The sequence below is a fragment of the Pseudorca crassidens genome, chromosome 11, assembly GCF_039906515.1.
Source record: "Pseudorca crassidens isolate mPseCra1 chromosome 11, mPseCra1.hap1, whole genome shotgun sequence".
NCBI classification, from domain to species: Eukaryota; Metazoa; Chordata; class Mammalia; order Artiodactyla; family Delphinidae; genus Pseudorca; species Pseudorca crassidens.
Genome location: NC_090306.1, coordinates 86002872 through 86029288, shown reverse-complemented (window position 1 = coordinate 86029288; position 26417 = coordinate 86002872). Strand labels below are relative to the sequence as shown.

Sequence of the window (26417 nt, the reverse complement as noted above, 5' to 3'; positions counted from 1 at the left end):
AACAGAGTGGTTAGGTGCACAGAGTTTGGCATCAAATGATCCTAGATTTGCATTGTGTCTCCAGCAATTATTAGGTTGCAGCCTTGATATTCTCTCTGTGCCCCAGTGTGCTGGTTTCCAACATGCACTTATGCATAGTAACTGCCTCATGGAGTTGTTGGGGGGACAGGGCATGCAGCAAATACTCTATAAATGTTAGCTGTGATTATGAAGCAAAAATATCTGGTGTCTTTTCCTCTGATATTTACCTAATGTCAGTTTTTCCTCCCTCATTTTTTCTGCTGTATGAAAAGACTACTGTCAGCCTTAGAATTCTCTCTATATGTAGTAATGATATTCAACTTAAAGAATGTCTTGGACCCCGGCTTCCTTCCAGCTCTAAAATCCTAGGATTCTAATTCTGTAATACATTATGATCTATAATATTGGAGATAAGCACACTACTGACATACCTCAGAGATATTACAGGTTCAGTTCCAGACCACCACAATAAAGGGAATATTGCAATAAAGCGAGTTGCATGAATTTTTTGCTTTTCCAGTACATATAAAATTTATGTTTACACTATGCTGTAGTCTGTTAAGTGTACAATACCTCTATGTTTAAAAAACAATGTACATACCATGATTTAAAAGTATCTTATTGCTAAAAAATGCTTACCATCATCTGAGCCTTCAGCAAGTCGTAATCTTTTTGTAATAGTAACATCAAAAATCACTGATCAGAGATCACCATAACAAGTATAATGATAATGAAAAGTTTGAAATATTGCAAGAATTACCAAAATGTGACACAGAAACATGAAGTGAGCAAATGCTGTTGGGAAAATGGAACCGATAGACTTGCTTCACACAAGGTTGCCAGAAACCTTCAATTTGTAAAAAAATGCAGTACCTGTGAAGAACAAAAAAGCAAAGTGCAATAAAATGAGGTAGGCTTGTATATTATAAGATACCGCAGATGTCACGCTTGGCTCTGAACAGAAACTTACTTAGGCTGATTTAAGTTAAAATTTTTTGTTGTAAGGATATGGGAGTAGCTCATAGCATAGGTGGAAAAGCTGAGCAAACAAACTTTGAAAAGGACAGAAGGGAGGGCAGCCTCTTCAGGCCACCCTGTCAGGATCAGTCTGCTTCTGCTCCAATCATTTTCTGTCTTTATATCTTGCCTCTAAGATTCAAATACCCATTGAGAAGAGAAGCTGATTGGCTGAACATGGGTCCAGTGACTATCTTTTGGCCTAGGCTGGGCACCTTGATTGTCAATTCCACAGTTGCCTGAAGTGGGAAAGGGTTGATTCCCTAAGTGTATCAAAGGAAATGTATTGGGTAGATACCAAGAGAAAGGGGAGGACAACACTTTGCTCATTCTAAAAATGCAGAATATAATTCCATTGGTATGACATTCTGCAAAAGGCAAAACTCGTAGGGATGGAGAACAGGTCAGTGATTGCCAAGGTTTAGGGGCGAGAGGAGGGTTTGACTACAAAGGAGCAAGAAAGGAGAAACTTTTGATGGAGTTTCCTGTGGGTGATGGAGCTGTTCTGTGTTAAAACCCATTGAACAGTACTCTAAAGCAAGGGTCAATTTTTCTCTATGTAATTTAAAATAACAGTGAAATAGGAGTGCAGAATACGAATTAGTTATGAAGTTGCTTTAAATTTCTAACTCCTTTACTTCTTAAGCTGCTGGTTTTTAAAAAGTGTCCAGAAGTTTTACATATTAACCATTTTTCCTTTTTTGGAAACAGTATTTAGGACTTCGATTTAACAAATATGTTCGTCTCTGTGGAACAATCCTCTTCATTGTTCAAACAGTAAGTAACCCTCAGTTCATTTATTTTCTCTTTTTTTCATGTACAGTGTTTTTAAACAAGGGATCTGGGTCAAGCTTATTTGGTAAATACATGAAAGATAAAAAAGGGATGTTGAAAATAGGAGGAAACAAAAAAGGAAAAACACTTGTCACTACATAACATTAATCCTTAAGATCATTGAACAGTGTTTCAGCAAATGCATTACTTCCTGGGAAAACAGAATGATTTAAGTAAACATGGAATATTATATTGATCAAGCAACACTTATGTTACTTTAGGAAAGTATGGTTTTCCCTCTTACACCTCCCTCTGTCCCCACCAAAGTGACAGTAAGGGCATTACTAAGATGACAAAGATATTTGAAGGAACTGTAGTAGCTGATAGTAGGAATTGTAATAAAGGGAAAACAAGTTGTACGTTTCATAGTATTTTGCAACATGTTAAGCAATAAACTTAATAGGAAAAATTAACTGACATAGGAAGACATTAGGTAATAATTTTCTTTGTTTGAAAGCATACTTTAAAAAATTAATCAGTGCTCTCTTTTAAAAATCGAACTGTAAAACCCAACTGATGTACTCATTGATATAAAACAACAAAATCATGCACTCTGGAGGAGTTTTTAAAGCCAACTACACAATCCAGTACTTCAAGAATGTGCGAGTGTAGATTTACTGCTTGGCACAAATGGAAAGCAAAGATGTGCCAAGCAATCAGTGACAGAGAACGCTTCCCACCCTTCGTCCAGGCTGCTGGAGGCTTATCGCTATCATTGTCACATCATTTAGACCTATCTTCCTCTTGGCGGCTAAGTGCTTTAAGAATGAGTTTGATAACGGAGGTCCAGGAAGGAGTTTTCATTCTCATCCGTTTTTATAATTCCATTTCTCCATTCAAAAGCTACCCAAACATTTGCTACAGCAGGACAGAGTGCCTTTGCAATTATTTAACTTGACTCCATTTTACATCTTTGTAAATTATGTAACTTAAATTGTATCTGTCCTTAACGCTTGCAGTATAAAAGGAAAGAGCCCTCTGGGGTCTGGTAGACATTCTGACACAGAGCTGAGGCTGGTAGCTCGCATTCGACAGCGGAGTTCAGACACTCTTTGGATCATCGTTAGAAGTGCCAACAGAAATGAAAAAGTGGAGACAAATGTTAGGAAGGTGGCCTGTGGTCATATTTTCAAATCTTTAACTTGGACAGAATAATGACTGTGAAAAGCTAGTTCATTCTTGCAAAAAAGAGGGGAGCTTTAGAATCTGCTATTTGAAAGACTTACTTCCATAGATCACTCATGCAATTTAATCATTCAACTACTATATAACATTTTTTTCTTATGTTTTATACAGTAATCATAGAATTAGCGTCTATGTATTTGAAAGATCAAATGCAATGAAAATGGTATTCTGAGAAAAAAGAACATATTTATCTTACTGTTGTACCCCAGATTAATAAATATTTGTTAAGTGTACGAATGAAAAATAATAAATAATATTTAAAAGGTAGAATAGAATTTTTGTTGGCTTTCAGGAAATTTTAGGGCAAATTTACACTTTTGTTTAATTAGTGGTCATGCAAACTTTTACAAACAAGGTTCCACAATTTTCACTGTTTTCCCAATTAATTATACAGTGATTAACAACAGCTTGAAAGCATATGAATGAGGAAGCAGCCCCTTTTAAATTTGTATTCTTTCTCTCTTTCTAATTGTTCTAGATCTAGGAAAATTGATTTCAAACTTGAATTGATGTATCAGTGAATATCCGCACTAAGTACAACATGAAAAGTCCATATTTTTACACAAAATTGGTCATAAAAGATTTTTGTGACCTATGACCGCACCACAAATGGAAAAGGAGAGTCAACTTCACTTAAATAACATTTTTCAAGTTACAAGCAAATTTTATTAAGTATATTGAAACTGTAGTTTTAATTCATAATTAAATTTATAGAAAAATATCAATATTTCATTTTGTAATTCATATCGTTTATTTGGTTTTCTTTTTCCCCCTAGATTTTGTATACTGGAATTGTTATCTATGCCCCTGCCCTGGCTTTGAATCAAGGTACATTTTAGAGTTACCAATATGTCACTCTCATTCGGGGGTTCACTTTTAACAGACCTTATTCTATCTTTGGGGAGATGGGGAGGTGCAGGAATGCTTCCAGTAACCTGCGTCAGCTTGAGGTGGGCCAGGTGGGTTCAGTGTCTACACTAGCAGCTTCTTCGGGTTCCTGGATCATAGCTTCAAAAGATCTGTAGACTTCACTGGGCAGTGTTTCTCTGGGATGTGCCAACCAGCCATTCTCCATCCCTTCAGAATGAACGACCCCTGTAGTCAAAATCATGAAAGACTGCACTTCCTCCCTTTGTGGCTATAACTTGGAGCCCATCTCCAAGAGGCTTCTGTGTTATTCAGCTCAGACTCGGTCCCGTTGTAAAATCTGGCAGGGAGAGAAACTTTCCTTCTCCCCATTTCTAATGTGGTCCAAAATACAAGAAACAGAGATCTGTGTGATTTGAAATATCAGATTGCTCCTAGTGACCAAAGGACAGATGGCTATAGTATCCCTATAAACCAATGTGTGATGATTGTAGTGATCAGCAGATTACTGTACTCTCTAGATTTGGGCAGATAATAGCTGTGAAACTGAGATTGTTTATTGTGGCAAATGTGTGTGTTAGTCATACCTTCAGAAGGCTTCAGGGGAATTCCATGTTCCCTGAATTCTTATCAATCAGAAGTGAATTTATCTCTAAAACTTCCTTGTAAAATGGACAAGTGGACTCTGTGATGGGAAGAATGTGGTACAGTTCCTCCAGTTAATATAAAATGGACAAACAACCCCAAAGAAAACAAGAAAAAAAAAAGAAAGAAAATGGAAAACCCCAGCTAACTCCACATTCTAATTTCCTGATTTCATAATACATAGATAATAAAGCACAACAGTATTGTTACAAAGAAGAACTCCATTATATAATGTGCTATTGAATTCTGAATGTCAGGCTTGTTCCATGTCAATATTACCAACATCATGGTTGGATCACTTCATATGTAAAGAGCTGAACTGTAAACTTCATAAGTTACCTATTGGCTTTAAGTGTAACTAAAGATGTTGGCTTTCGAGTTTTAAAGTGCAGTTCTGGGCGTTAGAAAGCACTGCCTTCAGTGCTTCAAGAACTCTGTTCTTATCAGTTTATTGAGCCACTCCCTAGGAGTAAATTAGGATCCAAGGACTGCATTTTGACCCTTTGAGTACCAGTTGTGTATTTTACTGTACCAAGGGAGTAGACACAAGCATAGACAGGGTACTTGGTGTGCAACAGATACTCCATAGAAACTTGTTTAGCTGAATTGGAACTTAACATTCTCTAGATACAATTTTTTTAAACTTTTTTTTTTAATTACAGAAAACTTCAAACATACACTAAAATAGAATAGTGTATTGAACCCTAATGGACCCTTAACTCTACACTAATAATTATCAACTCTTGGTTTAATTCACTTCCTATTTCCCTCACTAGATTATTTTGCTGTAAATCTGAGATCTTTTATCATTTCATCTGAATTCCATATGTCTTTTACATACTTTTTTCATTGAGGTATAATCAACATATAACATTATATTAGTTTCAGGTTTACCATAATAATTCAATATTTGTATATAATACAGTGATCACCACAATAAGTCTAGTTAACATCCATCATCATACATAGTTACAAAATTTCTTTTCTTGTGATGAGAGCTTTTAAGATTTGCTCTCTTAACAACTTTTAAAATATGCGATACAGTATTATTAACCATGCTGTACATTACATTCCGATGACTTATGGATTCCATGACTGGACGTTTGTACCAGGATGTGTGTTTTTTGTTTTTTTTTAAATAAATTTATTTATTTATTTTTGGCTGCATTGGGTCTTCGTTCCTGCGCATGGGCTTCCTCTAGTTGTGTTGAGTGGGGGCTACTCTTCGTTGTGGTGCGCAGGCTTCTCATTGCGGTGGCTTCTTTTGTTGCGGAGCACGGGCTCTAGGCATGTGGGCTTCAGAGGTTGTGGTGCACAGGCTCAGTAGTCGTGGCTCGCAGGCTCTAGAGCACAGGCTCAGTAGTTGTGGTGCACGGGCTTAGTTGCTCCATGTCTTGTGAGATCTTCCCAGACCAGGGCTTGAACCCGTGTCCCCTGCATTGGCAGGCGGATTCTTAACCACTGCGCCACCAGGGAAGTCCAGGATGTGTTTTTTAAACACAATTGTACCTTTATCATTTCTAAAACATTAACGTTAACACCTTACTGTCATCAATATAAGGTCAGTGTTCATATTTCCCTGATTTTTTCTTCAGTGTTTGTTAGAGTCAGGATCCAGATAATTTCATGTAATTGTAATTGTTTCATTTATCTCTTACGTTTCTTTTTCTTGCTTTTTAAAATCGAAAACCATATTTTATTGAGATATATTGTAGCTTATATACAATAAAATGCCCAGAACCTAAGTGCACAGTTGGATGAATTTTAACAATTTTGTGTACTTGTGTGACAACCACCCAACACAAGATATACAATATTTCTATCATCAAATCCCAGAAAAATTTTTTTGATTCTTTCTAATGAATCGCCACCTCCATTCCAAGCAGCCAGTTTTCATCACCATAAATTAGTTTTTCCTGTTCGTAGATTTTATATAGTGCCTTTCTGCATCTGGTTTCTTTTGCTCAACAAAATGTTTTTGTGGCATTCATTCATGTTGCTACATGTATCAGTAGTTCATTCCTTTTTATTGCTAGTATTTTATCATATACATCTACGAAAATCTGTTTATCCATTCTGTTGTTGATGGATGTTGGGTTGTTTCCAGTTTTAGGCTATTTTGAATTAAGACTGCTAAGCGCATTCTTATACAGGTTTTGTTTTGTCTTGCTTTGCTTTTTTTTTTTTTTTTTTTTTTTTTTTTGCGGTATGCAGTCCTCTCACTGCTGTGGCCTCTCCCGTTGCGGAGCACAGGCTCCAAACGCGCAGGCTCAGCGGCCATGGCTCACAGGCCCAGCCGCTCCACGGCATGTGGGATCTTCCTGGACCGGGGCATGAACCTGTGTCCCCTGCATTGGCAGGCGGACTCTCAATCACTGCACCACCAGGGAAGCCCCTTGCTTTGCTTTTTGACACACGTTTTCATTTTTAGTGGATGAATATCTGGAAGCAATATACAGTTAAATACACACTATTCTGACCCAGCACAGGGTAGGTGCATGTAAAAAATTTACGAGAAACTGCCAGATAGCTTTTCTAAGTGGTTCTATCATTTTGCATGCCCACCCCACGATGTGTGAGAGTTCCAGTTATTCTGTGTCCTTGACAGATTTTGTATTTGTCTTTTCGATTGTAGCCATTCTAGTTGTATGATCTATTATCTTATTGTGGTTTTAATTTGTATTTTTCTGATGACTGTTGATGTTGAGTTTACTGGCTTGTAGAATAATAAAATGAATACAAAACAGACAAATAACCCAGCAAAAAGTGGGCAAAAGACTTGACCCGTCACTTTACAAAAGAAAATATTCTACCAATCCATTACATAGCCTATTTATCCGTTTACCCAGGCCTTTTAAAATTTCTCTCAGTAATGTTTCTTAGTTTTTGATATTGAAGTCTTGTACATATTTCTTAGATTTATTTCTAGGTAATTGATGTTTTTTATGCCATTGTAAATGGTATTGTTTTATAATATCATTTTCTAATTATTCATTTGCAAGTATGGAAAAATACAATTGCCTTCTATATGTTGATCTTCTATCCTGAGAACTTGCTAAATATATTCATTAATTCAAATAGGCTTTTGGCATATCCCTTATGGTTTTCATGTTGTTTATGAATAGAGACAGTTTTACTACTTCTTTTCCTGTCTGCATGCCTCTTATTTCTCTTCTTTGTCTTAATGCACTGTTAATGTAGAAAATTATATTGATTTTCAAATGTTAAACCAATTTTCATCCTTGGGATAAACCTCACTTGGTCATAATGTATTAACCTTTTTATAAATTGCTGGATTTGATTTGCCAATATTTTGTTAAGGATTTTTACAGGTTATGAGGAATATTGGCCTGAAATTTACTTTTCCTTTAATGTCTTTGTCAGGATTTTGATATCAATTATACTGGCTTTATATGATTTGGGAAGTGTTCCCTCCTCTGTTTTCTGAAAGAGTTTGTATAAAACTGTGTATTTCCTTCTTAAATGCTTGAAAGAATTCACAGTGTGGGCATCTGGGCCTGATATTTGTTTGTTTTCATAGAAAGGTTTTGGTATATGGATTCAGTTTCTTTAATATAGAGTTATTCATATTTTCTTGTTCTATTGAGTCATTTTGGTGAACTGTATTTCTTGTGAACTAGATCTAGAAGCTTTCTCAGACTTCATTTCAACTTTTTGGAGAGACTATTCCATATGCAGTTTTCAACTCTTTTGAGTTAATACCAAAGAGCGCAACTGCGGGATGATAAGAATGTGTTTAGTTTTGTAAGAAACCACCAAACTATCTTCCAAAATGGCTGTTACCATTTTGCATTCTTATCAGCAATGTATGAAAGAGTTATGTTGCTCCACATCCTTGCCAGTGTGTGATGTTGTCCGTGTTCCAGATTTTGGCCATTCTAATAAGTTTCTTGTTTTCATTTACATTTCCCTGATGACATATGATTTGGAGCATCTTTTCATATGCTTATTTGCCATGTATATATCTTCTTCTGTGAGGTGTCTGTTAAGGTCTTTGGTACATTTTAAAATCAGGCTTTTTTTTTTACAGTTGAGTTTTAAGAGTTTTTGTATAATTTGGAGAACAATCCTTTATCAGATATGTCTTTTGCAAAATTTTCTTTCAGTCTGTGGCTTATCTTCTAATTCATCTGATATTATCTTTCACAGAGCATATGTTTTTTAATTTTAATGAAGTCCAGCTTATCAATTATTTCTTTCGTAGATTGTGTCTTTGATGTTTTATCTAAAAAGGCAACATCATATATAGGTCTATGAGCCATCTTGATTTAATCTTGGTGAAGGGTGTAAGGTCTGTGTCTAGATTCATTTTTTTTGCATGTGGATCTCCTGTTGTTCCAGCACCGTTTGTTGAAGAAACTATCTTTGCCCCATTGAATTGACTTTACTCTTTGGCCAAAGATCAGTTGACTTTAATTATGGGGGTCTATTTCTGGGCTCTCTGTTCTTTTTCATTGATCTATTTGTCTTTCTTTCACCAGTATCACACTCTCTTGATTATTCTAGTTTCATATTAAGTCTTTTCTACTTTTTAGTTTTATTTTTTTACTTTTGCCTGCATTGGGTCTTTGTTGCTGTGTGCAGGCTTTCTCTGGTTGCAGTGAGCAGGGGCTATTCTTCATTGCGGTGCACGGGCTTCTCATTGTGGTGGCTTCTCTTGTTGTGGAGCACGGGCTCTAGGCGCACGGGCTTCAGTAGTTGTGGCTCGCGGGCTCTAGAGCACAGGCTCAGTAGTTGTGGCACATGGGCTTAGTTGCTCTGCAGCATGTGGGCTCTTCCTGGACCAGGAATTGAACCTGTGTCCCCTGCATTGGCAGGCGGATTCTTAACCACTGCGCCACCAGGGAAGTCCTCATATTAAGTCTTGAAGTCAGGTACAGTCAGTTCTCCAGCTTTGTTCTTCTCCTTCAATATTGTGTTGGCGATTCAGAGTCTTTTGCCTCTCCATATAAACTTTCGAATCAGTTTTTCAATTATCCACTGTTTGTCATTATCCACAAAATAACTTTCTGGGACTTCCATTGGGATTGCACTGAATCTGTAGATTAAATTGGGAAGAACTGACATCTTGACAGTATTGAGTTGTCCTATTCATAAACATGGAATATCTCTCCACTTATTCAGTTCTTTCATTTCATTCATCAGAGTTTTGTAGTTTTCCACATATACATCTTGTATATATTATATTTTGTTAGATTTATAGCTAAGTATTTCATTTTGGGGGGTACTAAGGTAAATGGAAATGTGCTTTAAATTTCAAATTCCACCTGTTTTTTGTTGGTATATAGGAAGGTGATTGACTTTTGTTTATTATCCTGTATCCTGCAAACTTACTATAATCATTTATTAGACCTGGGAGATTCTTTGCCAATTATTTCAGATTTTCTACAAAGATGATCATGTCATTTGTGAACAAAGAGAGTTTTATGTCTTCCTTCCTTCCTTTGTACCTGTTCTTAGTGGGAAATCTTCGAGTGGCTCACCATTAAGTATAATGTCAGCTGTAAGTTTTTTTTTTTTTTTTTTTTTTGGCTGCGCTGCACAGCATGTGGGATCTTAGTTCCCCAACCAGGGATCAAACCCATGGTCCCTACAGTGGAAGCATGGAGTCTTAACCACGGGACCACCAGGGAAGTTCCAGTTTGGCTTTTTTTTTTTTTTTTAAGTTATTTATTTTAATTTATCTATTTTTGGCTGTGTTGGGTCTTCGTTTCTGTGTGAGGGCTTTCTCTAGTTGCGGCGAGCGGGGGCCACTCTTCATCGCGGTGCGCGGGCCTCTCACTGTCGCGGCCTCTCTTGTTGCGGAGCACAGGCTCCAGACGCGCAGGCTCAGTAGTTGTGGCTCACGGGCCCAGTTGCCCCGCGGCATGTGGGATCTTGCCGGACCAGGGCACGAACCCGTGTCCCCTGCATTGGCAGACAGATTCTTAACCACTGCGCCACCAGGGAAGCCCCAGCTGTAAGTTTTTTGTAGATAATCTTTATCAGATTGAGAATGTTCCCCTCTGTTTCTAGTTAATTGAGAGATTTTATCATGAATTCATGTTGGATTTTGTCAGATGCTTTTTCTGCATCTAGTAATTTGATAATATGATTTTTCTTCTTTAGTCTGTTGATGTGGTGGATTCCATTAATTGATTTTCAAATGTTGAGCCAGCCTTGCATATGGTGTTTAATTCTTTTTATGCTCTTAAAATTTGATTTGCTAATATTTTGTTGAGGATTCTTGCATCTATATTCATGAGAGATATTGGTCTGTAGTTTTCTTTTCTTGTAATGTCTTTGTTGGTATTAGGGTGTTGCTGGCCTCATAGAATGAGTTATAAAGTATTCCCTCTGCTTCTGTCCTCTGAAAAAGATTGGTATAATTCCATCCTTAAATATTCAGTAGAATTCATCACCCTCTGGGCCTGGGGCTTTCTGTTTTGGAAGGTTATTAATTATTGATTCAATTTTTAAAGTAAATATAGGTCTATTCAGATCATCTATTTTTTTCCTGTGTGAGTTTTGGCAAATTGTATCTTTCAAGATATTGGGTCATTTCATCTGGATTTTCAAATCTGTGGGCACAGAGTTGTTATCCTTTCATTAAAAATATATAATATGCCCCTTTACTTCTTAAATAAATGGTAACAAATTATATAGACTTTTCTCTATCTTGGCCCCATTTTAACACACACAACTTGCCTTTCATGGACTGGTAGAATAATGTGTTTATTTGAACCATGACAACAAATATCCTATGACCCCATTCAGTCTGGGTAACTACCTCCCAATATCAAGTGGTGTCTTAGCTTAATTGCAATATAAATGCTTTTTCATGTATTCGATTTAGCCAGTGTTGGATACTGTATGGTGCCTGAGGGTAGAAGCCAGGTGTATTTAACTCATCAAATAAAGTTTTAAACTCCATTTGTCTTGGTACATTTTTTGATATTTGGACCTAGTTTATGGCAAGTGGGTGTAGAGGTAGGTGCCCAATAAATGGTATAGCTTCCCCCTGATGATGTTTTGAGAAGTGCTTATATATGTTTCATAGTTACACGTGCATTTTCTTTTCTTCTACAGTCACAGGATTCAATCTGTGGGGTGCTGTAGTGGCTACTGGTGTGGTCTGCACATTCTACTGCACTATGGTATGTCAAGAACATTATTTCTCCTTTCACCCTACACACTTGCTTTGCAAAACTGAACATTTCAATCGTTGCGTGCTGCAATCTGGGTTCTTCATACCTGCCTCCCACGGTATAACTTTTTTGGTAAGGAATATTCAGTCCAGGGTAAAATTTGATCCTTTGTAGGACATTGATCATAACTGATATTTTTTTCTTTCATTTGAACCATGCCGTGGTCCCCAACCTTGTCTCCTACTTCATTCTCACTGTTGCTGTGTTACTATAGCTGTGCTCATAATATTCCTCAGCTTAGAAACCTGAGATAACTTCCCATTGCCTTTAGGCAGGAACAACAGTCGAAATATGTAAGAACCAGTATGGCATGGGCACTGACATTATCATGGCTGCCGATCCTTAGCAGTGGTGCAAGCCTTATGCAACCCCTGATATTCTAGGTCTTAATCCTTTAGTTGCTCAGTGTTTTGGAAGACAAGGTCCTCAAGGAGGGGCTGGTTCAGGGACTGGAGGGGGACACTCGGGAAGTTTGTGGCAGTGGCTAGTACAAAACAATTTTAGTTTTTTCAGCAACTGGTATGTCCTTCTTTGTGCATACTGGTTGAATTTCAGCCCTGCCTATAGGCTAAAATCTATGATATCGCCATTTGCAATTTGACTCTGAATTTTTTTCCCAACAATATTCCCACACCACTCCACGGTACTCCAAAATATATATCTGGCTGCACTCAACTTGCCACGTATTTTAACCTCTCTAAGCTTTTGCCCATGCTATTTTCTCTATTGGGAGGACCTTACATCTTGGACTCTGCTTATATTTGAAAGTTTGGTCTAAGTAATACCTTCCTGACTGTCTCCCTGGGGGGAATTCTTGGCCAAGATCCATTTTTCGTTATCTTTCTCCAGCGTGGTGTATAAGCATGTAGATGCTTAATAATGTCTGGTAGAAGCATTAATCCTAATGTGCTTTCCCCTCGAAGGGTGGTCTTAAAGCGGTTATCTGGACAGATGTTTTTCAAGTTGGGATCATGGTGGCTGGATTTGCATCTTTGATTATACAGGCTGCATTGATTCAAGGTGGAATTGGTACTATTCTAAATGATGCCTATAATGGAGCAAGATTAAACTTCTGGAAGTAAGTTGCTATTTACTTCTTGGTTAATATAACATTCCTTTTGTTTTTTTCTGTTAAAAAAATCTCTTGGCTGAAATAGTAAGTTTACATTAGAAAACAAACCAACCGTTAAGGGTGTGGTACAGAAATTTGAAGCTGGGAAGTTCATGCGTAAGGAATTTCCACCAGGTCTTTAAGGGGTTAGTCAGTTGGTAGTTAGCTACGTGGAGCTGAGGATGGTGCTTCCTCCTGAGAAGGGATTGATAGCAAAAGAGTATTTTCTTCCAGATATTAAAGTCTGGAATAGGTTGAAAGGTGTGGGTAGGGAAATAAGGGAAGATATACTAGACAGAGAAGAAAAGGAAACCTCTTAAGAAAAAAACACTAAAAGCCAGTGATTCCATTTTGACAGTTCTTTGTTTCAAGCAGCCTAGAGAATTCCTCTTTTAAAATTACCCTGATACTGTATAGTATATTATTATTATGCTACATATATATGTGTGTATTATATGTGTATAAATGTTACATAATGTACATTATATATTAAATATTATTTCTTGAAAATTGACTAGAAAAGTTACAGCTGATGCCTCAAGTCTCAGTATAGCATAAGGTATAACGTCTTCAACAACTATTTAGTTTTCTTAAAGAAGGCTAATGGATAAACTAGATATTTCATCACAAATGTATCACACAGTTTAAAAGAATATTTTAAACACCTTCTCTTTGGGATCAATAGTGTCTTCCTTGTACATCACATTCAACGTGCAGGGGGTGCTCATTTTGACATAGACCAAATTATTTTCTCTTTCAGCAGCTCTGTTCTGAGATAAGCAAGCTGAAATCATTGGCAAAAGGAAAGAAAATCATTTTGCACTTGGTGGCTGTCTTCCAGTTTTCTGAAAATAGGTGCTAATGTATGAGAAGAACGTCAGAAATTGAACAGGGTCAATGTGTTAATTTGCAAGAATGAATTATAGTGAATCAACTTCAGCTGTTCTCAATAGTTTTTTTTCTTTTACCGCAAGATTCAGATTCCAAGGAAGAGAGCCTCCAGTTGACCTAGCGTGGGCATGATTCCATCCTGTAGCTAGTGCAGAGCAGAACATTTTGATTGACCACCATTTAGACTGTTTAATGGAGAAATAGTCGTTTCCCCAAGGCAAACCTAGGCTGCTGTTACCAGAAGAAGGGGGAATGGATACCAAGAGGCAGAAACAGCCAGTGGCCACTTGGGAGACTTGGATTACTCCCAGATCTCTTCCTAGTCAGCTAGGTTGAGGGGAAAGGGTGTGGAGTCAGTCATTTTTCTGCAAAGTAACTGTCACTTTATACAAAGAGTACATACATTGCTGCATTGAAACGATAACTTATACATCAGTAAGAGATTCTAAAAAGTAAAAAGTTAGACATTTTTATGACCGTTACAAGGTTGTCAACAATTAAGGAATAATGAAAAGCCTTATTGTATATCCCTTGTTATTCAGATATGTTTTGAGAATATGGTGGGCAATAAATCTGCCCTTGTTGAGATAAATGAAGGGAAGGATTTTGTGTTGGTATTTTCTATATGGTCTATAGTTGACACATGTATTCTGTATTGCCAAAACCACTGAAGTGGATGTTTTAAATCTTGTCTTACTTCCTTCAAGTAACTCGCTGAACCCTTTGGTTCTTGACTTTTATTAGCTAGTATAGTAGCTACTTTCTCTATGGGAGAAAGGGCCAACACCCTTAAAACTCTTAGACTTTGATATTAAGTGTTAGAGGATGGAATAGAGGCTCTTATCTTTCCATAAGCAGGCTGGAAAATGCATAAATATGTAGCACTTTACTCAACTGATCTCAAATATAAGCTTTGAAGTGGAATTGCAGAATTTCATAATTTTCAGAAAGTTTCCATTGAAACTAATTCTGCAGAAAATTTTCAAGCTTATATTGTATATGAGAGATGAACAGACTCATTCCTTCCAAGGTGATACGTTAAGAAGGATTAAAAGATGTATTGAATGTGGAAGTTGAGCTTTCTTTGTAGCAATGTTTTGTAAATGTCATAATGACTTTGAACTATGAGTACTTAGTTTGTGCACAGAGCATTTTAAGAACAGATTATAATGACATGAAAACCATTAAACTGCATTAATTGAATTCTTAAGCTTGAATATAAAGTAGAACTATGACTATACATGTGCTAGGAGAGGAATTACACACACAAAATGTGTCAATATTGTGTTCATTTCAGTACCATTTCTATTGCTGCAGTGTACCTAGGAATCTTTCTCTCTTTTTTCAGCTTCATGCTCCTCTCTGATTACAGCATAGCAGACTTGTTTAAATAATTTCCTATGGCCATGGGAGAACAATTTCTATAAATGCTCAGAATGATTGGAACATTCATTTTTTCCCCCTGTCCCATCCAGAATTTCCAAATCTCTGAAAGTATCAATTTTTATTTCATTGAACTTAAGAATATTTCTACCTTTTATATTACTTAATCGGTACATATTTATGTATGTATATTTATAAATATTTATTTATGTTTATGTAGGTATACATTGCTTGATTCCAAAATTACTCTAGGAAGACTTCTGTAGTGTTTGACTGGGACTTCAAATTTGTTTTCTGTTTGTTTTCATTTAGTTTTAATCCTAACCCTTTGCAAAGACACACATTCTGGACGATTGTTATAGGAGGGACCTTCACATGGACCAGCGTCTATGGAGTCAACCAATCCCAAGTGCAGAGATATATTTCCTGTAAAAACAGATTCCAGGCAAAAATGTAAGACAAACTATGGTATATGAATCATCAATAACTATCAGTTGTCTTTATGGAAACTCTTTCAAAAGTCAAGCTTTGCCCAAGTTTAAGTCTTTTGTGTCATGAAATTCTAAGAGATAAATGATATACTACAAAAGGATCACATAGAACAAAGTGGCATTGTATGTTTTAAATCAGATATTTAAAAGTATTTATATCAATTATTAAGTAAAACAAATCTTATCAAATAAATAGGCATTTATTGTGCATCTGTTTGTATGAGGAACTGTAGAGAATAAAAAATGATAAATGTATGACTCTTGTCATGAAGGAACTTAGCATCAAATTAGGAAAATATATGCAAGTATGTGAAAAGTAAACTAACACTAGAGGTATAACAGTTCTGTAAAACAGTATAACAATATAGAGGAAATGTTCTAGAGCATTATATTGCCAGATGTGCTGGTGCATTTTATTTTCAGACACAGTCGTGGGTTTATAACCTTGTTCTAATACTTCTACTTGAGTGATTTGGCGTGAGTCACTTAGACTCTCCGAGCTTCAGTTTCTAAACTTGTAAAATGAGCATAAGATATCACACAACTCGTGGAGGTATTATAAAATACTGTGTTTGGCACGCATGTGGTAGGGATCCAGTAAATGTGAATTCCTTTTTCCACCTCAAATCGTGGGATGTGAAGGCAGGGGATAAGTGAGAGATTCCTGTCAAGCAGGCAGGTCCTGAAGAATGACCACATGTGGGCAGGTGAAGAAGTGTGGGAGAGCATTCTGGGTAGGCAGAGTGATTTGGGCAAAGCACAGAGGTGGGAAGGACAGCATGGTCAGGGGACTTTCCAGCCCATTTTGGCTTCAGCAAAGAGTATGAACAGTGGCTGGTTCTTTGTCAGGAGGCCTCAGATAAGCTTGGTGACTAGCGCTTTTCATGCTGATATATCAGGCTATGCATTTAGGGGCTATAAAACTCTTAAGTAGCTTGATTAAGAGTAACAAGGGGGTTGGAGTAGGAGGAGTGGCAGTTCTGTTGCTATTCAAAGGGGAATGTGAGAAATATACGAGGTCATGTGTCAATATATGAGAGTAAATTGGTTTAGACATTATCTGTCTTTGGTAAATTCCACAATGAAAAATCTATATGAATATGAATATGATAACTGGATATGGAATCCCCCAAAAGTGAGCTTAGGAGTTCTGCTACTTTAAGACACTTTAAAGGAATATAATTTATATATCCATTAATCCATCTACATTAGCACTGATGCCTCTCCCAAAGTAAGTGTGCACATGCTCTTCTTTGGGAACACGCTTCTTTGAGAACATGGAGCTCAAAAAGCCAATTTTACAACTGAAAGAACAGCATTAGAGCTTTCTTAGTAAGAAACAATTTCCTTCAGAACAGTCCAATGTGTCTCTTTAACAAGAGCTCAGGGGGACCATTTCCTCCCACTTTTTAACATTGGCTCCATGGGAAGAATGAGTCCCAGCCAAAAAGTCAAGACCTACTGACATTGATTGACTGGGTACAAGATCAGATCTACATGAATGGCATTAAAGTAAAATAAAACAATATAATCAAGTGTTAACTCATATATAAGTGAGGTGTGGTGACTGAGAAAGTGTCTGGGTATATTTTCTGATGATTTGGAGATGAGATATAGTTCTAGTACTTTTAGACAATAACAAAACACGTGGTGAATGTAGTCAGTCGAGGAAAAAGGCGAGCAATCTGTTGTGGGACCTGCTGCAAGGTAGCTTCTCCCGGAAGCAGACTCTGAGATGGAGGTTAGCATGCCAGAGTCTACTAGGGCATCACCACTGGAACAGAGAAGGAAGGGAAGGAAGAAGGATTGGCCAGAGGGAGAAGTTGGACTGTAATGCAGTCTCAACAGAGGCCTCAAGGGGAGCCCCAGGGCTGGGATGACCCTTCAGACTGTCCCAAGTTGGCCTGAGGGGACTTAGTCTTTAAACCTCTGAATCCAGTTGTCATTTTATGCAAAATGACATACCTGGGGAAGGAGGTATGAGTTGGTGGGTGTGGGGAGACCTCTCTTCAGCCTAGGGCAACTTATCAGCGTCCACTACAGCACCCCCGGGGGGGAAAATGTAGCCACCCTAGTGGGAGAAATATTTACTATCAACTGATGATTAAGACATAGCATTCAATGATATTAACACTAATAATATCAATACCAATTAACAAGTGTTTATTACATGCCGTGGTACTATATGATATATACTATTTTATTTAGTTTCACTTATAACTCGGTGAGGTAGGCATTGTTATTTCTAGCTGTAAATGAAGAAACTGAGAGCCAGAGAGGTTAAATTACTTGCCCAAGGTCACATATGGTAGGGAGAGCTAAGATTTATGCTCAGGACTGACTCCAGTGCTATTATGTAAACCTTTACACTCTACTGGAGCACACACCATTAATTAAAATGCTGAACATTGTTTTGGAAGATACCTGTCCAAGGAATGCAGGTTTGCCTTTCCTGTATTTAATGGATGGCATCACAAACCACATTTAAACAAGCCTGACGAGTTGCTATGTAAAGGCTAACAGTGTTTAGCAGTTTATAATTGCATCACTTTTAAAGGTAAAATGAGTAATAGTCACTGCCCTGTTGACTATTAAAATCTCTATTTCGTGACAAGACGTCCTGAAGGACTGTAACTAGACACCCCTATAAAGATAATAATGCCCATGGAACTCTGACCAGGAGGATACATTCATTCAATGGCAAAATCCCATCTATTCCAAGTATTAACAAATACATCATAAACAGAAGGTTAGACCAGAATAAAATCCGTAGCATTCTCGAGAACCAAAAGAGAATGCACATCTATTGAGTATAATCATGAAAGTCTCTTCTATTTGTGTAACAATTTTCCTCATCTTTGAGATGGAAATTAAAATTGTCATTTGCTGGTTTGTTTTCCCTTCTTTAGGTCTCTCTACATCAATCTTGTGGCACTCTGGTTGATCCTGACCTGCACAGTGCTATGTGGGCTCGCCCTGTATTCCAGATACCGTGACTGTGATCCTTGGACAGCCAAGAAAGTGTCTGCACCAGACCAGGTCCAGTACCGTGTGTTTCTTACACATGCAAGAATGACATTCAGAAAGCTTGTTGGCTGGGAGGAAAGAATGTTCATGTTCTTGTAAAGTAAGAGCAAATAGGCACAATATAATCATCTTTAGCTTCTATACAGCATTTGGAAAAAATTTATTTTAGCAGCTATAGCAAAAATGAAGAATGCTACATCCAATAACAATATTGAAATACGTGGCAAAGTTTCAAGGTAGGTGTTAAATGGAAACAGCTCAAGGCTGGGAGTAGAAATATGAACACAGTTTAAGAAAAGCCCCAAACTATATACAAACTGTGGTACCGTGGAACATTTTGTGGGTTTAGGTTGTTCATTGATAAGCAGTTTACCTTCCAGTTGGTTTTTTTTTTTTTTAATTTATTTGGCTGCGCAGGTTTTAGTTGCGGCACACGGGATCTTCGTTGCCGTGTGCGGGTTCTTTTTTAGTTGCAGCATGCGGGATCCAGTTCCCTGATGAGGGGTCAAACCAGTGCCCTCTGCATTGGGACCTCTGAGTCTTAACCACTGGACCACCAGGGAAGTCCCACCTTCCAGTTTTTAAATGATATGGAAATGGATCTAAAAGTGAACATTTATTGAGCACCAGCTATGTGATGAGGTTCTGTGCCAAGAGCTTTGCATGCTTTATTTCTTTCAGTTCTTACAACCCTATAATTCTAATTTTATAGACAAGGAAATGAATCTCAGAGAGGTTGTATAATTTGCCCAAGGTCACATAGTTAATGAATAAGAACAGCTGCAAGCACTCATCAAATACCATGGGCCAGGCACGATTATAAATGCTTTATATAAACTTTAACTTTTAATCCTCACAGAAACAGTGCCGTGATGATCTCCCTTTCAAAAATAAGGAAACTGAGGCACAGAGAGCTTAAATAACCAGCTGGTAAACTGGAGCCAGGATTCAAACCCAGGCAGGCTGCCGCCAGTGTCCTAACTTTGAACCTCTATGCCATAGACCATCTTTCAGAAAGCGTAGCTAGAATCCAAACCCAGGACTGCTGGAGTCGATTGTAAATCAAGTGCCCAGGGGACTTATTAGAATGATGACACGTTGAACTTTATGTTGGTATAAATGCATAACATACTCCCAGAAAAATGCAACTTTGTGGGGTTAGGAAATGAGAGCATCCTTGATCTGTGTATCTCAACCCTACCTTAATCTTTGCCCTCCTGTTGATAAACAGATCTTTCTATTTCTTCAGAGAATCCAAGAATCGTATTTACTCTGAAGTTGGAGGCACTATTCCATTTTATTTTCTTTAGTCAAGAATATTTCATGATTTTTGTCAATCGTTATTATCTGTGAAGACCATAGGGACTAAATTTTTTTTCTAATATGGCTTCCCCTTCCCCTGGGCCAAAAAAATCCAAAAAAAACCCCCAAAAAACAACAAAAAATTTTTTTTAAACCTACAGCTTCCTAACCTTGAGACCAACTTGTCATAGATTGTACACAGGGGGTGTCTTGCATGCATGCATTTATCATTCAGAGAGCATGTGATAAATTTTTGAAAAAGAAAGAGATTTTCTCTGAATTATTCCACTAGTGTGTTGATTATTAACCAGTTAATTCAATTGACATTTTCCTGGGGTTACAATGGAAGTACGGCAGTCAGTAGAAGATCAGGTCAAAAGCTTAACCCAAGAGAGCAAAGATATGTTTCTGCTACACTCTTCTGTAGCTCACCCTGAGGAAGCCATGACCTGAATGACCTGAGGGGTCATTCAGAATCTAAAATATAAGGCCGAAGATTTTTGAGAAAGTTGACGATAGGGTAGAGGATTTTAGATATCGTTTTAATACTAACGATGGAAACTTAACTTTGGCTTATGTATAGAATATTTCTTGAAGTTAAACTTGTAAGATGTCTTGGAAAAATGGGTGTTGAACTCACATAGAGAGAAGCGTTATTCTCTTTTTCTGAGAATAAAGAATTAATAAGCTTTAGTTGTTAAATGAGATCAAAGAGGCTGATGAGAATGGGCATAGCATCCACTGTGTACTATTGGGAGAAGGAATCAATGATGTTTCAATGAAATGAGAGGGCATTTTTCTAGAAAATTATCCTCTTAGGACTCTTTTGATTGAAAAACCAGTTTTGCCGAAAGACTGCCACATAACACAATGCTGAAGGCATACACCTTCCCATCCTTATTTAATACTTATTTTTTAAGAGGTAACTTATCAAAAAGCAAGTATTAGGAGTGTTTTTTTTTTTAAAGAAACAAGTTGAAGAATTTTGTGAGGTTACTCTCCACTCATCACTGTGTCTCATACAACAGTTGACCCTTGAAAAACATGGGGGTTAGGGGTAGCGACTGTCTGCACAACAGAAACCTACGTATAATTTTTGACTCCCCTAAAACTTAACTACTAATAGCCTACTGTTGACCAGAAGCCTTACCGATAACATAAACAGTTGATTGACACATATTTTTTATGTTATATGGATTATATATGGTATTCTTCCAATAAAGTAAGCCAGAGAAAAGAAAGTGTTATTAAGAAAATTATGAAGACAAGAAGATACGTTTACAGTACTGTACTGATTGATACCATAAGTTTACCTTGTCTGTTTACAAGATGAATCGTCTGTCAGTACCTACATCAATGTTGTCTTATGTGATACAAAACACTGCAGATGTTATACTTATTACTAGCACAGGATGTCAAAAATGAAAGATAATGTGCAAAAGAAATTCATATTCATTTACAGGTATAACAAGTCATGCATTGATAAAGAAGCAGCAATACGATTGCTTTATTATAGCCTAGTGTAATTGATACGATTGCTTTGTGGTAGCCTCGCCTATATGGTAATAAATGAATCATTATAAAGTTTGGATGGCATACAGTATTACAGTCATATTGATAATGCAGCATTGGAAATTTTTTTTTAAAATCACCTGTGATCATCGGTTGATGCACAGTTTCTCCAATTATGAGAGAGGCGTACTGTGTAGTATAATATTATTATATAAATATAATTCTTTGAAAGCAAAGTTATAAAACAGTAAAAAAAACCTAACATTATTTTTATATTAAATGTCACTCACCTCATGCCTATGTAAGGGTAGGCTATCCTTGCAGAGATACTATGTAATACAAATCTTGCATACGATGTTCTACACGTACATTTTTCTGTATTTATTGAAAAAAATCAACATTTACGTGGACCCACACAGTTCAAACTTGTGTTGTTCAAGGGTCAACTGCATATGCAGCTATAATTACATTTTCAATCCTGAACAGTGATTGAAGTTCACAAATATAACCTTGAGTCATCAAGTAAAGTTAAATTAAGTGAATTCTTCTTACTTAAGCACAAAGGTATGTAAAATATTTCCTTTAAATTGATTTATTGTTCCAAAGAATGAGAACAGCTACCTATTACTGAGCCTATTCTGTGTACTATACTAAGAACTTACACAGATTATCTAATTTAATTTCTATAGCAACTCTGTGAGGTTAGGATTATTATTCCTATTTTACAGATGGGGAAACTGAGGCTCAGAGAAATTAAATAACAAAAGCCACATCTGTCTGAATCCAGAGCCTGTACCCTTAACTACTGCGCTATTCTTTTCTTTAAGTGTCAGCAGGTAAAGAGTTTAATTTTATATATTTGGACATTTCAGTTATGTGGAATAGCTTCCTTCAGTTCTTGAAGAAGAACAAGATAAATGAGGTGTGAATTAATTTCATTTCATAGCAAATAGTACTCAAGAGTAAATTTTGGAATTTTTCAGCTCATGCCTTATTTGGCACTGGACATTCTGCAAGATTATCCGGGACTTCCTGGACTTTTTGTGGCCTGTGCTTACAGTGGAACATTAAGGTATGAACTATGACTCTAATAATATAAGGTTTCCCTTTTGGGATCTTTCTTTTGTTATTGTATATTTGCGGGGGATAAAGCTGAATTCTGGACATGAGCACAAATGGCCCTCATATAGGTAATGTACTCCATGTCTTCTCTCTGTTGGTCCAACTCTTCTCTCTAGGGGCTGGATATTGTCATCAGTCTCTTTTGTTTTTTTAATTAATTAATTAATCAGTTAATTTTTGGCTGCGTTGGGTCTTCGTTGCAGTGCGCAGGCTATAGGCCCTCAAGCCTAAATCAACTATACTTCAATAAAAAAATTTTTTTTTAAGTAATGTAGTAGAAATCTGGTTATATTTCAGAAGTGACAATATGTTTTCCCTTTTCTTTTACCTTATTAAAGTGTTATTAAAGTTTAAACATTATTAATCAAAATTGTGATTTTCCCTTACAGCACAGTGTCCTCCAGTATTAATGCCTTAGCAGCAGTAACTCTGGAAGACCTAGTAAAACCTCGCTTCCAATCTCTCTCAGAAAGGTCTCTCTCTTGGATTTCCCAAGGAATGAGTAAGTTTTTGTTTCACAATTCCATTTGAGCTCTGGGAGATGATTTTTAGAAATACCAGAAATTCTTTTCCATGGAAAATATAGAGGAAGTGAGTGTGAGCGTATATACACCCACATGCATGTGACTTAATGCAGTCATGGCCAAATTTGCAATCAAGATTCGAGACATACTTCAAACAATTGTGAGGCCACCACAAAAAACCATTGCCAGGGGCTTCCCTGGTGGCGCGCTGGTTGAGAGTCCGCCTGTCGATGCAGGGGACACGGGTTCGTGCTCTGGTCCGGGAAGATCCCACAAGCCGCGGAGCGGCTGGGCTCGTGACCCATGGCCGCTGAGCCTGCACGTCCGGAGCCTGTGCTCCGCAACGGGAGAGGCCACAACAGTGAGGCCCGCGTACCGCAAAAAAAAAAAAAAAAATTGCCAGGGGTGCCATTTGGCTAGCCATTCTTGCTATCCCACATCTATGTTAAAAATTCTTAGCCATAGTTAAAAATTTAACCCTTTACCATCTAAAACTTAGACCCCAGTTTTAAGAAATATTCTTAGTTTGGAACCAAGAGCCATGCTTTTTCTGTATTACCTAAGAGGGCACTGCCAGTTTAAGATATAGTCCGTGTGTATGGATTGAAGATAAAGGAACAGAGCATTATGATTTTTTACTGGTCTTGATTGTCTGTTCTCTCTGCACATGTAGACTGTCCAGAAGATAATCAATAAAATTGTCCAATTAACTCCTTCATTTAATATGAATGCTTAAATTCATAGATTATAGGACCTTATTAGGGGTTAAGTATCATATTGAATGGAAAGGTCTTTAACCTTAGTTCCCAGATATCCCAGCTGTAATAGCTGACTCAAAAAAATCTGGCTAGTGTACTTCCTTCTTCATTTTCAAACCTTGGGTATACATGTTTTGGGATGAATGACTAACGAACTTATTATTTTAAAAAGAATCTTTAACCTCAATAGCACTAATAGACTGTCAAAGACATAGTAAATAATATTCTGTTTTAAAGCATGGTTCTATATATAATTGCCATGACTGTAGCCTGGAATAAGTACTTAATTTATATTCTTCAGTGTCCCCTAAATTTAACTAGCATTGCATCATTTTATTATGTACCTGATTTTAATCCTGGAGTGTAATTTCAGAATGATACAATGTTTCCTAAAGGGTATTTAGATGGGTTCATTATGGGATTGTTGAAGCTGTGTGGTTTAGTAGAACGAATAGAAGTTTTTTTTTGTTTGTTTGCTTGTTTTTTGCGGTACGCGGGCCTCTCACTGCTGTGGCCTCTCCCGCTGCGGAGCAACAAGCTCCGGACGCGCAGCCTCAGCGGCCATGGCTCACGGGCCCAGCCGCTCCGCGGCATGTGGGATCCTACCGGACCGGGGCACGAACCCGTGTCCCCTGCATCGGCAGGCGGACTCTCAACCACTGCGCCACCAGGGAAGCCCCAAATAGAAGCTTTTGAAGCTAGACAGACTCAGTCTTGTTTCACCAGTTAACTAGCTGTTAGCCTTGAGCAAACCCATCTGAGCCTCTGTTTCTTTATATGGAAAATGAGAACAAAAAATATTCACTTTGCAGGTACTATGAGGTTTAGAGATAATCCATGTAAAACAAGAGCCACTAACTGGTACTCAGGAATGATGTTGATTAATAACAAATCAGCTCCGCTAGTGTAGATGAGGCTTTCATTCATTTTGAAAGGTTGTACATAGTCATTATCTTGAGGTATATACAGTAAGGACATCATAGAGAAGAACCCAGCAAATGACTTGAATGTTTCCGATAACTTTGAGCACAAAAAAACCACAATGGTGACCATTCATGAGCTGCCAAATAGAGAGGAATTTAGCTAAATATGTTGGAAATACTGTTTAGAATAGAGTTTGGAGGCATGAAAAATCATTGCAACCAAAGCACTTGGAAAAAATTAATGTAAGTTATTCAGGTGCAGTAAGATTATTTACTCACTATGCTTAAGAAAGGTGTGAGTGCTTGTGTTAAGATAGAAATAACATAAGGAATGCACTAATTTTTTGATGAACACATTTCTCATTCATTTTATTTTTTGTATTTTGAAGTTTATATGTGGGAAATTATATTAACAGATTTCAGGTGATTTTTGCTGAATGGAAGTCTTTAAAAATAAGAATAGCGGGTGGGTTTAATAAAAAATTTTTTTTTCCCATAGTAATTTTAAAAGCAAAATGTATACTTGGAGAAAATCTGGAAAATACTGAAAGCCAAAAGAGAAAAAAAAATTCCTTAAGCTGACCACTGACGTTGGCTTGAGAATTTGTATAAAGTTTCAGGAAAATAGTTTGGTAGAAGGGGGAATATAATACTTGTCCTGAAACTGCCTTTCTTTGCTAGCTTAACAGGAAAGGTTTGTGGATGTTGATGGAGATTATGCGAAGGTTAAAGGTCCTAAAACACTCTTTGGTGTGGATTGCTACTTCCCAGGAGAAATGAACACTTAAATTTGGAAGACTTTCTGAAGTTTATTACTCCCTTCCCCCATCATGTTATACAGAGCAGAGCTGAATTGCGTCCTATTTCTGGCAAACTGAAAACAGACACCTGAGCTTTCCTTTTTTTTTTTTTTTTTAACATCTTTATTGGAGTATAACTGCTTTACAACGGTGTGTTAGTTTCTGTTTTATGACAAAGTAAATCAGCTATACATACACATACATCCCCATATCGCCTCCCTTTTGTGTCTCCCTCCCACCCTCCCTATTCCACCCCTCTAGGTGGTCACAAAGCACTGAGCTGATCTCCCTGTGCTGTGCGGCTGCTTCCCACTAGCTATCTATTTTACGTTTGGTAGTGTATATATGTCCATGCCACTCTCTCACTTCGTCCCAGCTAACCCTTTCCCATCCCTGTGTCCTCAAGTCCATTCTCTACATCTGCATCTTTATTCCTATCCTGCCCCTAGGTTCTTCAGAACCTTTTTTTTTTTTTTTTAGATTCCATACATATGTGTTAGCATATGGTATTTGTTTTTCTCTTTCTGACTTACTTCACGCTGTATGACAGTTTCAAGGTCCATCCACCTCACTACAAATAACTCAATTTTGTTTCTTTTTAAGGCTGAGTAATATTCCATTGTATATATGTGCCACATCTTCTTTATCCATTCATCTGTTGATGGACACTTAGGTTGCTTCCATGTCCTGGCTATTGTAAATAGAGCTGCAATGAACATTATGGTACATGAATCTTTTTGAGTTATGGTTTTCTCAGGATATATGCCCAGTAGGGGGATCGCTGGGTCATATGGTA

At 37.3% G+C, this 26417-nt stretch overlaps 1 protein-coding gene across 1 annotated transcript in view; it reads left to right on the top strand.

Moving 5' to 3' along the window:
* SLC5A8 (solute carrier family 5 member 8) overlaps positions 1 to 26417 on the top strand; it is a 66143-nt gene that overhangs the window by 5328 nt on the left and 34398 nt on the right. Inside the window, exons 2-9 of the mRNA XM_067698712.1 lie at positions 1750 to 1815; positions 3834 to 3885; positions 11659 to 11726; positions 12701 to 12855; positions 15475 to 15615; positions 18563 to 18692; positions 22478 to 22566; positions 23006 to 23118. Coding sequence (XP_067554813.1) covers positions 1750 to 1815; positions 3834 to 3885; positions 11659 to 11726; positions 12701 to 12855; positions 15475 to 15615; positions 18563 to 18692; positions 22478 to 22566; positions 23006 to 23118 — 814 coding nt within the window. The remainder of the gene's footprint in view (positions 1 to 1749; positions 1816 to 3833; positions 3886 to 11658; positions 11727 to 12700; positions 12856 to 15474; positions 15616 to 18562; positions 18693 to 22477; positions 22567 to 23005; positions 23119 to 26417) is intronic.